The sequence below is a fragment of the Salvelinus alpinus genome, chromosome 34 (genome assembly GCF_045679555.1).
Source record: "Salvelinus alpinus chromosome 34, SLU_Salpinus.1, whole genome shotgun sequence".
Lineage (NCBI taxonomy): Eukaryota > Metazoa > Chordata > Actinopteri > Salmoniformes > Salmonidae > Salvelinus > Salvelinus alpinus.
Window position 1 is genome coordinate 15,028,170 of NC_092119.1, and position 16,902 is coordinate 15,045,071.

Consider the following 16,902-nt stretch of genomic DNA (forward strand, 5'->3'; position numbering starts at 1 on the left):
GCGTGCATTGGGGCCAATCAAGGCATCGAGGGAATTCGCTTGAATCCATTCCACCTCCGTAACATTCTGATAGAATGGATGTCTTGTGATGTGTCCCTCGGCTGTTTAGCTCTATTCTTCTTTCTGTCCATACGTCATTTTATCGCAGTGAGACATAAATCTGAAGGGTAAATTGGGCATTGACAGATAAGTGTTAACGATGTGCGTAGAGGAATGTGAAGAGATATATATGCGGTCTTTAAGTCTGCCTAAAGAGAGAATAATGGTCGTGTTTCATCAGCGAGATTTAGGCTCAGATTGTATTACAGCCGAAACGATATTACATCAGATGTTTGTATTATTGTTGTTGTTGTTATTGGCTGTCTTATTATTGTTATAACTGTATTCCTGAAAAATATTATTATTTGTATAAAGGTGGTAGGCCTATAGACCTATTATTATTATTTATTATTATTATTATTATATTTTTGTTATAGCCAAGCATGGTAGGAATTTACCATATAAAAAAACGTTGTGTATTCCATGTGCAGGCCTACTAGGCTACAGTAGACCTACATCTTATCTCTATGTATTTTCCTGTAACCCAGCCTTTTTGCTTTACATTATGCGTTGCAATCACCAAAATAGTTCAATTTGTAAATTCATGAATTCTGTATAACATTGCCTACCGCTGAAGAGATTAAAGGTGATGAGCGATGTATCGATGGAGATCACATTAATTACCACGGTACATCATCTAATCTATCAGATCAGCAGGGGATCTTTTGATATCTATGTTGCCATGATTTGTAGCCTATTATTTTAATCCGATATTCTCCAATATATTACACAGTTGACTAAATAGGTAGGCCTATAAGTTTTGTGGAAATCTAAAAGGCATGACTCACAATGAATTCAACTCTGCTCTCCATGCATGTCCTCAGTTTAGGACGATGTACCTCGCGCATGGTATAGGCCTAGGTTAAATACTAGCGGTGCTCTGCTTATTTGAACTAAAGGAATTTAAGGCATGCATCGTATAGTTGACTAAAACACGATTAGCCGTGTCGAATGGTCCTAACCGCAAGTCAACGCATCGCATCCTTTCTGATCTGTAAAACACGACTAACTGGTTTTGGGGGATACGGACCAACGGGGCAGTCGACGTAATAACCCAATTTCAATATTTTCGTTTCTGTCCATTGAGCTCGCTTGTAACCCATGCGGAAATCCTTAATTTTACGCTTAAAATGGTGCAAAAATCATTTCAACTTCACGCACCAAATCCAGATTTTTTTACGCTAAAAGAATAGAGCCATTAAATTATCAATATTCCGCTGCCAATTGCACATACACATTATATACCTTACCTCTATTGTAGGCCTATGCATTTTTAAGCAAGCCATGCACTGTAAAACATACCTTTTTTTATAATTCTGTTGTTTTTAAGGTAATTTAGTGGCTGACAGTTACCTGTAAGTTACTGTAAATAAGGTACAGTATGTTATCGTAAATTAAAGTTTACAGTAATGTACTTTTAAACCAACGTGTTACAGTAATTTACAAGTAGCCTAACTGTGATTTATTTACAGAGGGGTTCTCATCATATGGCACCTTGCTGCTATTTTGGCTGCATGGTGATAACATTATTTTATGTTCCTAGGCTACATGTATGAAGTATTCAACATATTGATTTAATTAAGGGGTATACCTATGCTAAGATCAGTATTTTTTTTATAATAGTTTTGAGTGCATCAGATAGACAGATTTGTATTTATTTATTATCGGCTTACGCCTCGTTTTATTTGCACTGTGCAATCAATATGGTCCAAATAACCTAGTTTTCTTTCTGTTTGACCTATTCCGATATTTCGACGAGACAAAAACGTAACAAGCAGTGGACATCTGATGTGCTATTCGGGTTGCTGAAGCCAAGCAACACAGAGCATATTGGACTGATCTTGGAGTTATTTATATGTGCCCTTATAAGGCAGACTAATGTCCCTTTCGGTTGGTAGACCTACTGTAAATTCAGGAGGATGTACCTGACCAAGGGTGACTGGGATCGTATCGCCTTCTATTCCCATAAAGGTAAGGATTAACGTACCCCTCGACCATTATTTCATTCTAAAACGATACAAGTTATTATAAGGCAGGCTAATGTAGCCCTCTCGGTGAATCTAAACAGCGCGTGCATGATGTTCCTGGGGTGGCTCGTGACATTCTTTTATACCCAAAGAGGAAAGGGATAATGCAGCCTCAGCCGTTCTAAATTCTAAAAGAGAATAGGCCTATGTGTGTTGCTTTTATTCAGGGCGTGAGGTCATGTTGGTTATTCCACTGTATTATAGACTGCATTGTCACCAGAGCAAGCCTACAGTATAGTTTAAACAGTTCCTTCACCACATGGACTATGGGCCAATATTGAGGTTGCCTAACCGAGACAACACAATACTTTTATGTTCTCAACAGCCATGTTTAGATTTTATTGTCCAACTATTTTCTAAAATATTTCTGAAAAATATCTAGAACTGAATTTTCTACATGGTAATTTGTGGTTGTCTACGGCAAAGCCCTTGTAGAAAACTGTAGAAAACGAGGGTTCGCCTGGTTCAGTATTTTTAGAGAGACGTTACGCAGCAGCAGCAGCGCCCCCTACCAGATTGACTGGGTATCTCAAGTGATTCTCTTCACATTTTAACCCATCTTGAATTTTACATATTTTTAAAATCTTTGAATTACCCTAGTTTGCACCTCATTCATATCCTCAAAATACCAATATGCCAATAAAGTTGATATCGATAATGGCATGATTATGCTTGACCAGTACTCCTTTGACTGGTATTAAGTAAGTCACTCCATAGATGATGATGCATTTTGAGGAATAGGCTATTATCGGTTTACGCACTTCATCTGTTTTGTGTTTCAGCTATTTCTGAGTGACTCCCTCTATATCACATTCGCCTATATCATTTAGTGTACATGTTTTATGATATTGCACCATTCTAGGCTATATCACATGATATCTAATACACGATTTCCTTGCATTGCCCAGTTTATCATTTATATCCCTGCCTGTATTAAATATTTCTCAGACAATATAATTGTTATGTAACAGACTAATCTAATTCAGTGTAGGCCTATTTATGCTGGCTATACATTTCCTATCGGTTTATAAACTATCAAGCAGTGGGATCCGTTTCATATACAATATCATATAGCCTAATGTTATTGCACAATCCACTATGGGGAGAGTCTAACGTGTTCCCAGCGGTGCTTGGCCCGGCACCTCTGTTTTGATATGTCGTTGTGTAGTCTCTGAATTAACTTGAGACGTGCGCAGCAAGCAACATGTGTCCAGGTTGCACGGTTCCAAACAGAAGGCTATTTCATAATGTCCATGGTGAATAGCACTAAAACAACGTTACCACCATGTCTTACAGATTGTACTGTACACTTACTGCCTCAATGCTATTTGTACATCTTTATAAAACAATATAGCCCATGCATAATGGTCTAGGCTATAGGCTACTCATTCATATTGATAAAACATATCATAATTCGACCAATTTCTTCAAACGTCAAAATCGTCGCTTCATATTTTCTATTTTGTAGCCTAATGTAATACATTCCTGGTTATTTAATTGCATATTTATTGTTGATAATGTATCTTAACGATAGAATCCTTTATTGAAACAATAACAACGTGGACACCTCGCCTCTGTTATGGTAAAAAGCTGAGGGATGGGCCTGGAGAAAATAATGTAACCACTCTCAAATGTATACAGACCTATGGATGCAAGAACTGACCATCCATGACATCACAATGATAGTTTTAACCATGTTTTGAGGCTATACAGTGTTTGTTTACATTGTTTACAAACATTGGCGTAAAACAAGCTTGGATTTTGGGTTCTGATGGGGTACGACAGTTGAATTGAAGCAAGTTATATTCTTAAAATATCAATGGGTAGCCCATATATAATTAAATTATATGTCCAAAAATTGATTTCAGATTGATTTCAGATTTAAGATGGCCTTATATATTATTATAACATCCAGAATTATAGCAGGGTAAGTGGATATTATGGACGGACAGAACGCGCTCCTAATAACTTGATGACCAGTAATCAACTTTACATGATAGTGGCGTTTTGTCCTAATTAAAGCCATTTGACGTTATTATGATGACGTTCTTCAAATTGCGTGTTTTGCTTATTCATAGCATGACCATTTTATGAAATAGACTAGGTGTGGGGATTTTAAATTGAATGAACATTGATGTAGTGAATGGAATCTTCATTTGACACAGTATATGACCACAGTATATGAATAACAATCTCTCAACTAAATGTGAACCAGAGGATGAGTGCGCGGGCGTTCACTTAGAATTCCACTGAGACTGATCCAAAGAACGTCTGAGAAGAAGTCAATGGAGTGTACTAAAAGCCTTTCCTCATAACAGCCAAATTATTCGTCTATCAGCGATTGCGTTTTGGGGTACTGTATTTATAATCAAAGTAATTAGGATTCTCTTCATTTTTCTGTCTCGGGATAGCCTCTACTGATCGTTGTTAAATGGATAAGTCCCGGACCCTAATTGTGTCTCTTTGCCAAATCAAACTATCATAGTTGAAATCGTGTGACAATCATTACTACAGTAGATCTAAGGAACTGTGATAAATCGCCTATAACGTATCTGACGCTAATGGCCAACTGGAATCATCATCTTCTACTAAGAGAGATGGACGTTTGACATGTTATTGGACAGACAGAAGCAGAAACATTAGAATGTTCTGGTGTAAACGGACTCCTTTAGAATTGTTAGGCTTTATGTATAACCGAAGACAACAAATAACCTACACATACAGTAGGCCTATCCTTTAACGTGAAATCTTGACAGCATGACGAAGTGGCAATATGAATCGAACTCTGGGTGAATTTGTAAAGGTTGTACATACAACTAGTGTAGATGTAACTTTGTATTTTCTCTATGCTGCTCAGTAGAGAATGCACATGTTAAGACGCAAGGCAATAACTTGATATCAACGAATCATTTGCCTATTGCTAAAATATTATCGTTCCTTTTCAGAGTTTAACATTGATGCAACATAGTATGTAGACTAGGCCACTCTTATGCCATCACTGTGAAATGTTTATTTCGGTCGAACGGCAAAAGACTTACCCAAAAGGAAAATTGGTCACGGCAGGCCGTTTAGGCTTCACTACGTTCAGGTATGTGGTGACTGTAATTGCCCCAGTAATAATGCCATAATATCAAGTGGATCATGTCAAATAACATCAAAATGTACTTGGCGATAAAAAGTTTTGATCCAAAGTCTCATGATGTGAATTGAGCTTTAAGTCTGAAATTGTAGTTGAGATGCAAGGAGGAGATAAAATCAAATCATATGATTTGGTCTAAATATGAATTATGCTATTTAAGTCGGTCTATAATCGAATATTTCTTAATGATCAGAATGTTTTGGGAAAGTAAGCTGTATCATATTTCATGTTTAAGATTGCAGCGATAAGACAATTATAATATGTATTATTATGGTTATGATGATTGTGATCAGGCCTACTACTATCGCTAGGATTATTGTGACAGCCTACTGTAATTATTGTGATTATTATACGATCCGTATTAATTGTTAAGATAGTCATTATTACCATTATTATTCGTTGGTTGTCATTTAATATAACATTTGCCAATAATAACAACAACAACAGTAACATATTATTACAGGCTATCATTGATGTTATCATGCTGTGACTGTGTATTGCTGCTGTTATTTATTTGAATATATGCGATGGTCAAAGGAACCAATTGGGCGCAGAAGCCAATTCTACATCTATTCCACGTAATTTCATTGAAATGACGTGGAAACAAGGTTGATTTAACCAGTGCGTGCCCAGTGGGAAGTTAGCCTAGTTTGCCATGCTTCTTGCTTGTAGTGCAAGTCTCAGAGCCAAAATAATTGTTACACTACAATTTAGTGGGCCTAGTTCAGACAATGTACTTAGGCTACTGATGTATTGAAGCCAACGACTAGACTAATATATAGTATGAAAAAGGTCCTAAAAAGTTGTACTCTGTCTGGACCACTTTGATCCTGATTTCTCCCCTGGCTACATGCGAATATTATATTGTACCTTCCCAGTGAAGATGGGGACGTGCATGATGGTAGCATCCAACAGCACATTTGTCATCTGTGTTTTGGGTTGCGAAGTATATTTCCTGGTCCTTGAGATTCTGACAAATCTGCAGAAATGGCAAATGAGTTAGTGATGACTATAGGCATACTCCACTACAGTTTCCCACTTGCTATAATGAGTGTATGGACTCCATTGTGGGAACTCAGCTTTCAACCCTAAATAGACTCTAGAGTCTAGAGGAAGGATAGTGTTTCTGAGTTGTTAGGAACATTTTGGAGCTATTAACATTAGTTTCTAACTAATTTCATGTTTCACAGATGTGTTAAATATGAGTTATATTATATTCTATCATATATTTTTTTATCTCTGGGGGGGGGGGGGGGGGGGGGTCTCTGCGTGGTTTTAGCAAATGTATAATCGCAGCTTGGGACCTTTTTAAAGTGTCCCATTGATGACTCGAACCTCTCTCATCCGACACCATTAAAGTCCTTTACAGGTTAACACTTCTGAAAGGTTCGGAAAGGTTGAGTGCCCTGGAACTTTAGTACGGCCGTAATGAGGACGACTGCAGGTTAACGACATATAGTCGTGTTTCAGAGGGCCAGGGCTGGATTTCACGTGAGAAGGACAAAAGAAACAATATTTACGACACTTTTAAGCATCCATCATTTTGACATCTGTACGTCTGGCACCTGGTCTTCATTAACATTAAGAGCAGAACTCGGCCAATCAAAAATATTGGAAAATCTATTTTGCACAACAGTCAAATGAGTGATAATATACTATTTACATAATTTAGCAGACGCTCTTTTCCAGAGCGACTTACAGGAGCAATTAGGGTTAAATGCCTTGCTCACGGGAACATTGGCAGATTTTTTTTCACCTAGTCGGCTCAGGGATTCGAACCAGCACCCTTTCGGTTAGTGGTGCAACGCTTTTAACCGCTTCCTGCCCCGAGGTACAGACGTCAGTTCAAGGCCTAGTATTGATTTACATTTGGTTGAGTTGTCAACTAACGTGAAATCAATACATTGGATTTTTGTCATTGGATTTAGGTTAAAAGTTGGCTGAAAAAAATTGGAAATTATTTTATATTGATGACAGATGTAATCCGTTTTCCACATTGATTCAGTGTAATCACATTGAATGTTTTTGTTGAAATGACGTGGAAACGTTAATTCAATCAGTTTTTGCCCAGTGGAATGCTTCGTTTATGTTTGGTAATTCTTCAAAACGAGTTAATGTAAACATTAGTTCGTTTTAATTCAGCATGTTGTTTGTTGATAGGCCGTCATTGTAAATAAGAATTTGTTCTTAACTGACTTGTCTAGTTAAATGAAGGTTAAATAAAAATTACTTTAAAAAACAATTACCATCATTTTTATTTTACTAGGCAAGTACGTTAAGAACCCATTCTTATTTACAATGACGGCCTTATTGTGCGCAGCCCTATGGGACTCCCAATCGCGGCCGGATGTGATACAGTTGGGAATCGAACCAGGGTCTGTAGTGACGCCTCTAGCAGTGAGATACAATGCCGTACACTGCTGCGCCACTCGGGAGCCCAATGTAGACTTAACCTACTGTAAATCCAAACCCATAACCTCAACCAAAACCCATAACCTCAAACCCTTAATCCTAAACCTGAAAATGATGTCAAACATCCTTAAAAATAAATATGCATAATAAAAATGTATATAAAGTCACATTTTGTCCAATACATGTATCTAAAGGCCAAAATATATTTTAAACATAACACCATCAATTATAGTATATGATCACTGATAAGCCTATTGTGTCCCTTTTCATTCCCTCCCCAGAGTTTCTTGATGAACACCACAAGGACAGGACACATCTGGAAGAGTGGCATGAAGTAAAAGTACATTTCCCTGAGTAACAGTAAAGAAACTTTAATACAAAATGACTCAAGTAAAAGTAAAAGTCACCGAGTAAAATATTAGTTGAGTAAAAGTCTAAAAGTATTTGGTTTTAAATATACTTAAGTACCAAAATGAAATGTAATTGCCCATGTACTTAAAGTATCAAAAGTAAAAGTTTGAATCATTTCAAATTCCTTATATTAAGCAAACCAGAAGGCACAATTATATTGTTTTTTAAATGTATGGATAGCCAGGGGCACACTCTAACCCACAGACAATTTACACACAAAGCATTTGTGTTTAGTGAGTCCGCCATATCAGAGGCAGTGGGGCAGGGATGTTCTCTTGATAAGTGTGTGATTTGGACTATTTCCCTGTCCTGCCAAGCATTCAAAATGTAATGAGTAATTTTGGGTGTCAGGGAAATGTATGGAGTAAAAAGTACATTATTTTCTTTAGGAATTTAGTAGAGTAAAGTAAAAGTTGTTAAAAATATAAATAGTAAGGTACAGTTAGCCCAAAAAACAACTTAAGTAGTACTTTAAAGTATTTTTACTTAAGTACTTTACACCACTGCCTAAGAACACGTTGGCTAAATATGAGGTTGTGTACTAGCAAGATGCACCGGATCAAAGAGCAGCGTTGTCGAGCTCAAACAAAACAGTAAAGGCCTTATGTAGCCTATCTATGGGACGAATATGATGAAGTAAGTTGACACGTTGATTTCCATAGGTTGCCAAGTTTTCTAAGTAACTTTTTAGTTTTCCTCCTATTCCTGTTGGTTTTGGAATACGAATTCGTTTGATCAGATCTCCTGCATAGCCTACAGAAGAATAGCAATGGGTTCAAGGAAACTCGGGTGCTGTCTTGTTTAGTTGTTTTATTAGTCTGTTAAAGTGCTTGCCATAACAAATGACTTTTTGCACCATCAGATGACAAAGGAGATTTTAAAGAGACATGGCATGCCCTCCACATGGTTTACTTTGCCTGCCACCAATTTAGAATGTAGAGAATTCTTGAAATTCTACACTGGAATTCTATTCCACGATTATGTGGCGCCATCTGGTGGATATGCAGCTGAGCGTATCTGAAACGCTGCACTACTAATGGTTCTCATGATCAACCCTTTTTTTGGTTACTGTACTCCCAATTACATTTTTCTCAGCCTGAAATATCCCCTCACGTACAACTGAGTACTAGGCCTACGTTCTTACGAGTCTTCACAAGTAGGCCACCCCCTGTAGACTGACCAGGTTCCCCCCGTTTGAGAACCCTTGAACGAGGCCAACTACAGTGTCCTCTTTAATTATTGGGACAGTGAAGCATGTTTATTTCGTTGGGCTCTTTACTCCAAAGGTTTGGATTTGAAGTCAGCTTGTGACTCTGCAAACTTGTTGAATGCATTTTCTGTTTGTTTTGGTTGTGTTTCAGATTATTTTGTGCCCAATATAAATTAATGGTAAATAATGCATTGTGTCATTTTAGAGTACATTTGATTGTAAATAAGAATATAATATGTTTCTTAACACTTCTACATTAATGTGGATGCTTCTATGATTACGGATAATCCTGAATGAATCGTGAATAATGATGAGTGAGAAAGATACAGACGCACAAATATCATACCCCCCAGAAATGCTATCTTCCCCTGTTATTGTGATGGTGAGAGGTTAGCATGTCTTGGGGGTATGATATAAAATGCTATCTTCCCCTGTCATTGTGATGGTGAGAGGTTAGCATGTCTTGGGGGTATGATATAAAATGCTATCTTCCCCTGTTATTGTGATGGTGAGAGGTTAGCATGTCTTGGGGGTATGATATAAAATGCTATCTTCCCCTGTCATTGTGATGGTGAGAGGTTAGCATGTCTTGGGGGTATGATATAAAATGCTATCTTCCCCTGTTATTGTGATGGTGAGAGGTTAGCATGTCTTGGGGGTATGATATAAAATGCTATCTTCCCCTGTTATTGTGATGGTGAGAGGTTAGCATGTCTTGGGGGTATGATATAAAATGCTATCTTCCCCTGTTATTGTCATGGTGAGAGGTTAGCATGTCTTGGGGGTATGATATAAAATGCTATCTTCCCCTGTTATTGTGATGGTGAGAGGTTAGCATGTCTTGGGGGTATGATATAAAATGCTATCTTCCCCTGTTATTGTGATGGTGAGAGGTTAGCATGTCTTGGGGGTATGATATAAAATGCTATCTTCCCCTGTTATTGTGATGGTGAGAGGTTAGCATGTCTTGGGGGTATGATATAAAATGCTATCTTCCCCTGTTATTGTGATGGTGAGAGGTTAGCATGTCTTGGGGGTATGATATAAAATGCTATCTTCCCCTGTTATTGTCATGGTGAGAGGTTAGCATGTCTTGGGGGTATGATATAAAATGCTATCTTCCCCTGTTATTGTGATGGTGAGAGGTTAGCATGTCTTGGGGGTATGATATAAAATGCTATCTTCCCCTGTTATTGTGATGGTGAGAGGTTAGCATGTCTTGGGGGTATGATATAAAATGCTAACCTCCCCTGTTATTGTGATGGTGAGAGGTTGGGGGGGTATATATTTGTGCGTCTGTATCTTTCTCACTCATCATTATTCACGATTCATTCAGGATTATCCGTAATCATGGTAGCATCCACATTCATGTTGAAGTGACTCCAAAATGACACAATACATTATTTATCATTCACTTCTATTGGGCACAAAATCATCTGAAACACAAGCGAAACAAACAGCAAATGCATCCAACAAGTTGAGCAGTCACAAGTTTGATGTAGTCATTGCCTGCTATGAATAATTAACTTTTGACTAGTTTAATACACATGTAAGTGAATTTGTCCCAATACTTTTGCTCTCCTAAAATGGGAGTACGGTGCACACCCGATATGGATGAAAATACCCTCAAATTAAAGATGACAGTCTGAACTTTAAGATCACAGTCATTGTTTGATTTCAGATCCAAACGTTTGGAGAATAGAGCCAAAAGATGAAACCATGCCACACTGTCCCAGTTATTACGGGGCACTACCAATCCAACTACAGTATAAATACACTCATAACTTATGTTATTTATATATCTTTTTTAAGTAATTGTACTTTTAATACCTTTTTGGAAAATACATGCAGTCGTTTAAAAATATGATAAATTAGGTTTTGCATTTGTGTTTCGTTATAGGCTGATGACCATATTGTGATATTTACATCATGTTTTTATAACTGCACACCAGATTACGGATATTGAATCTGTTTCAGATGTTTATCTTTCTGGATTTCAGATTAGGCCTAATTGTTCATTTAGACCTATAGCAAATTAGGCCTATACTAACTAATTCTACACGCTGCATTCTGGGTCTGGTTGAGTGGAGACTGTGGCCTCAAGAGGGCAGCATGTTACCACAGTGACCTCCAGGCCATTGACCGTGTTGGGAGTTCAACGCTCATGCTCTATTGGTACAAGCAGAGGTAATGGGTGGGCCCGTAAAATAGGCCTATAGAAGTAAATGTTGGTGTCCGTTTTCTCGCCATTTTATTTGAAACGGTAAGAATAAGATTGTTTTATTTTATTTATGTATCCTTTATTTATCCAGGTTAGTCACATTGAGATAAAAAAAACATATTTAAAAAAGAAAGAAAGACCTGGTCCAACCAAGACAGCAGCAGGGACAATGTTTGAGACAAATATCAACTATCAGTAACAACGTACAGACTTAGACACACCATAGCTTGCCCAAGGACACAACGGCTACACCACTGCCTATGTTATCCAGACTAGCACATTTGTTAAACATTTGTCAACTTGTTGTTTTAAGTAGCCTGCAGTATATGGTTTAAACCGAGAAATAGGCCTAAAAGAAAAGGGAATATCACCATTTATTCAAACAATGTAGGCAGCCACGTTGATAATAAGCGTGCCCTCAATTCAGCTTTCATCTCTACATAAAAATAGATCGCCCTACTCTTCACGCAGTACTTAACCAGAGCAGCGGGCAGTACCATCCAGCACTTTTCTTTGGACCCTGATGTCTTCATTGCAAATGCCCCAACATCGTGGTATTCCATAAAGGATGTGTTCGATCTAACACGCGTTGTTCCATTTATCGAATTACTTTACTTTTGGCACGATCTTAACTATGGCCGTGCGTTTTTAAACCGTTTTAGACCTATGGCAAAGAGGCAATCGAAAGAAATGTACAGTGTAATGAGTGAATGCCATAGCTTGCAGGTGCAACCAGATAAATATGGCTCTAAGTGCAACCATCAATATTTGGGATTCGAATTGCGAATATCGTTGAAGGTTTATGCACACATTTCATTTAAAAAAAATACATCGTTGTTTTTGTGGTGGTATTTCTTAGATGCTTAGAATGAAATATTTTCTTTACATTATCAAAATATTTATGCAAAGCGCCAGAGGACAGTTGCAGAGATCAAATCAGATAGACCTAAATTGAGATTAAATAGCCGCATCTTTTCAACATAATTTGTTTAACTTGTATTATTACACATATTACATAATGTTTGTAATTAGATAGAGTAAGACATATTATTTATTTTAATTGTCTTACCAAATGTGCCTAAATGACTATACACTTCAAGTAAGAAAATCTCAATTTTGTTGAGAAAATTTGGAACCAACCGAGAGCCTAACAACCAAAGTAAATATTTGGATGTGAAGAGCTCCTGAGGCCTCTCCTCTCCTCTCCTCTCCTGTCCTGTCCTCCCCTCTCCTCTCCGGCTGAAGCTGAAGTCTGAGGGTGTAATAGAGGGCTCGCGAGGTCATTGTGGAAAGAAACATTCCCGTTATCATGAACATGACTTATCTTTGCCTTACGAAGTTTTGCACTTAAATGGAGAGTCCTTTTCAAACGTACCCACTTGAGCCACCGTAGTAGGCCTACTTGCATTCAGTAATCTGTTAGTTCTTGCGACCTGGCTGTAGTGTTTGTCAACATTATTTGAGCAGTTGTTCACTGAGTACCTTGTTGCACAGATCTGCGTTTTCCCTGTTTTTATAGGAGGATTATCCCTGTTTTTATAGGAGGATTATCCCTGTTTTTATAGGAGGATTATCCATGTTTTTTATAGGAGGATTATCAAACTATGATTAAACAAAAGTAGCCTTTCTCTTGATGTCTCTGGGGTGTGTTTTAGATCTAATGTTGTCCATTCTGTTTTTTGTTACCAGGCTTGTTTTTAGAGTTGTATTCAGTGCATAAAGATGCAATATCTTGGTGCGTAAAGATTAAAGCGAAGTGAAAGGCCACTATTTTGATACGCCATATTATCCAAATCATCTAGGTCAACGACTCCGTTTGTGTGGTGGAAACTAAAAGGCTTTTTAATTCATTTGGAAATGCATAAGTAATATTTCTGCTCACTATAAACTTGGCGGGTGTTCGACGTAGAGCAGCAGAAGATAGTACTGCACGCATCCCATTCCATTCAAAACCATGACAACAAGGAACAAGCTCGGATTTATTCTGGAAAGTTAAAGGACATTGTTGCAGGGCGTCAATCACCGTATTATTGCAGGACTGAACAAATGCAAAATCTCGAATGGAACAAATGCTTCCAACGGGTCTCGGACGCAGAGCTACATTTCCCTCCTTTGTTCTCGGCCTCTGGTTGGCGTGTATTTGTGTTCCCCCTCGGCCGACCACCCAGGACGACTTGAAATGGGAGGCTGAGGCTTGTCCACTCTCCTCGCTAGGGTAGGCTCTGTCACCAAGGCAAGGTGCGCGGAGCAGAGCAGAGATGAGAGGGACTGGCATGGGAACTAGATGGAACTCCACGGACCTGCCTGTGCCTCGTGCAAGTATATCTGAAGTGTGGGACAAGAGCCAATATTAGACCTCTCTTCAGTCTGAAGTACAGTTAAACACACTCCAAAAACGAACGGAAAAAAAGCAAACATGCATTATACGTTTATGTCTCATCTTCCCCTTTACAGCCCTCCTTACAAGTGCCCCAGAATATGAATGCGTCTTCTGGTGATTCTTGATCACCTTTATCAGCTGCCTCATTACTTCCTATTTATATCCCTTTATAAAACATGTGTTTTGACTGGGGGTGAAGGACACTTGTTCCGCCTTAGTGACATAGCGTTTGACCCATCCAAGAAGGGCGTGCCATATCATGGAATCAAAAGCACTCATGTGATTCAAGTGTCATCTCTAACACTAATACTAAAATACTAACATACTTGTCTCAATTTATTTCACACTGTCCTTATGGCTAGCTTCTTAGAATTCACGTCTGTCACAAGATAAATTGCCATAATACGATTCTGTCTTCTCATTAGAAATTGGTCATTGTCATCTCTCCATTTGATAGTGGTGCTCTGTGTGTAGCCTATACAGAAAAACGCATTTTTCCTCGGGAAATTAGAATGAGATTGATAGCGGAATAAGCGCAAGTTAAAGAAAAATAACCTAATATTGCATTATTTGAAGATGAAGACAATCCAAACAAAAATGTCCTTAAGAAGATTTTTATTTTTATTGTCCTGTCTTTATATTTCAGGGACATTATTTACAACATGATTGTTCAAGTCTTTTCAAAATACCTGTAATGACTATGGGGCTGCACACCCATAAATAAATTAGTTAAACCAACTCAGGGACATCTCACACTAATTGCTCACTTTGTATGCAAATATTGGACATGTTATTTCGACGGGGGGGGGGGGGGGGGGTGACGGGGCTGGGCTCTGTTGTCACTTGCCACCCAAGATGTGATTCAGCTGCAACAATCACCATTATCTGGTCACCACTTTTAACGATACGGGACGAATCTGTAATGATGACGAGTGTTTCCTTCCGCCATTGTTGAGGCAACGGTGTTATTCTTCTGTGCGGGTTCACACCTACCATCATTGGATAACGGCACTCGAATCATTCAGGTACTTAGCATCCTGGAGGAGGATATATAAGCGGGTGAAGTACTGTTTATACAAACACTGCACTACCTCGTGTCCACACACAGACAGGGTATTCTAGGTCGTCTGTGACTCTGACAGAGCACGCTTAGTCATTTTTTGATACGTCGCTTTTACTCCTATATCAACGGTCTCTCTCCTTTGGATAGTTTTCACGCACAAGGATTCCGATTTTTTTCCGGAAGCAATGGCTGGTGCTGCAAAGTTCAGTTTTTCCGTGAGGAGCATCCTGGATTTGCCTGAAAATGACGCAGAGACAGTGCAGCCCTCCCCCGGTAACTCCTGCTCCAGCTCCCCTTACTCCTCCTGGATGGACAGCGACCGGACCCCTTGTCTCTGTAAGTCCCCGTGGTTAACACCTGAGCATAGAAACAGATAACCACTTCATATGATCCATATAAACACATAACACATACTAGCTCTGACTTTGTTGATAGCTATTTTATTGAAGAAAAATGTACTTAATATGACTGTGATATGTGGTTGTCCCACCTAGCTATCTTAAAACGAATGCACTAACTGTAACTCGCTGTGGATTAAGAGCTTTTGCTAAATGACTAAAATGTAAAAATGTAAATATGGGTCTTACCTAAATTGACACAATTCCATTACTGCGATTTCCAACATAGCTGTTTTATGAAATCCAATTGGTATCCAATTAACATAAGCCTTGTGTCATTATTGGATACATTTTATAAGGAGACGTGTAGTCTAATTCAAGTCTATTAAATCCTTCTATTATTTAAACATCTCTATACTCTGATATTTCTGGTGTTATTGTATATCGTGAGTTGTTTATATGGTTTCTTGATCAGTGTAATGACATCATTTGTAATTCCTCAGCTTCAGATGAGAGCAGCCTGGAGACTGCCCCACACTCTACCAAGTCAGATGAGTCTTCTCTGGACTCAGAGGCCGAGAAGAAGAAGAAGTGCCGCGTGCTCTTCTCCAAGGCCCAGACCTTTGAGCTCGAGAGGCGTTTCCGTCAGCAGCGCTATCTGTCAGCACCAGAGCGCGAGCAGATTGCCCATCTCCTCCGCCTGACGCCGACGCAGATTAAGATCTGGTTCCAGAACCATCGGTACAAAATGAAGAGGTCACGAGCGGAGGGAGAGTCACAAGACATAAACCAACCGCCTATGTTGCGCAGAGTAGTGGTACCCATCCTAGTTCGGGATGGCAAGCCGTATCAGACCTGTTTCATTGACACGGAGAAAGGAGGCTGTCTTGGACCGAACACATGCCCGGGTACACCCTTCAGTTTTGGGTACCAGTCTTACCAGCATCCGTCGCCGTTCGCTCTACCTCAACAATACCAGCACTTTGCCAGCCCGGCAGCATCCAGACACACCTTTGCTTGGAGAGACTTTCTGAATGACTCAGCTCAATTCAGTGCTTTTAAATGACTATAAAATATTAAGTAGAGGACTATGCGTAGAGAAACACTTACAACCACTTTAAATGTTTTCTGAATTCCCTTATTTTTCGAGGTACTTAAAAGTGTACTAATTACTACAGTAATATTTTTTTATGATAAGTATTTTGCACATATTTTATTTTTGGTATTTTATTTAATGAATTGAGTGATATTCTCGAAAGATTAAAGTCGTTATTAGTTTCTTGTAATCTGATGGTAGGCCTATGGACATTCTACTCCTAGATTCGACCCCCCCAATTCGATAATGTGGTGTGTGTAAGCCTGATTTGTGTGTAGCCTATATTTTATCAGTATTTTCAATGTTCAGTTATTTGCATGACTTTCAAATCTACACAATGATATTTATCAAATGTACTAGGAAAGTAAAGAATCTCATTGATTTAAATATTCCGTTTTTCACTGTTGTCTGAAAATGTTATTGAACAAAATCGTTGTGTTGTTTGATAACATGTTTTGTGTTTTTATAGAATTACGAATAAATTGTTTCTTTTATACATTTTTGCA

At 38.5% G+C, this 16,902-nt stretch overlaps 1 protein-coding gene across 1 annotated transcript; it reads left to right on the forward strand.

The window, feature by feature from the left end:
* Positions 1-14,824: 14,824 nt before the first annotated feature.
* LOC139563536 (homeobox protein Nkx-2.8-like) lies at positions 14,825-16,902 on the forward strand. The gene is made up of 2 exons (XM_071382275.1): positions 14,825-15,298; positions 15,804-16,902. Exons 1-2 carry the CDS (start codon positions 15,148-15,150, stop codon positions 16,364-16,366), a joined length of 714 nt encoding a protein of 237 aa, XP_071238376.1. The 5' UTR covers positions 14,825-15,147; the 3' UTR covers positions 16,367-16,902.

Bases quoted from the DNA above. Each gene is read 5' to 3' on its own strand.
- LOC139563536 (XM_071382275.1), top strand. From the start codon at position 15,148: ATGGCTGGTGCTGCAAAGTTCAGTTTTTCCGTGAGGAGCATCCTGGAT. The intron at 15,299-15,803 runs GTAAGTCCCCGT...GTAATTCCTCAG, and splicing joins CGACCGGACCCCTTGTCTCT to CTTCAGATGAGAGCAGCCTG.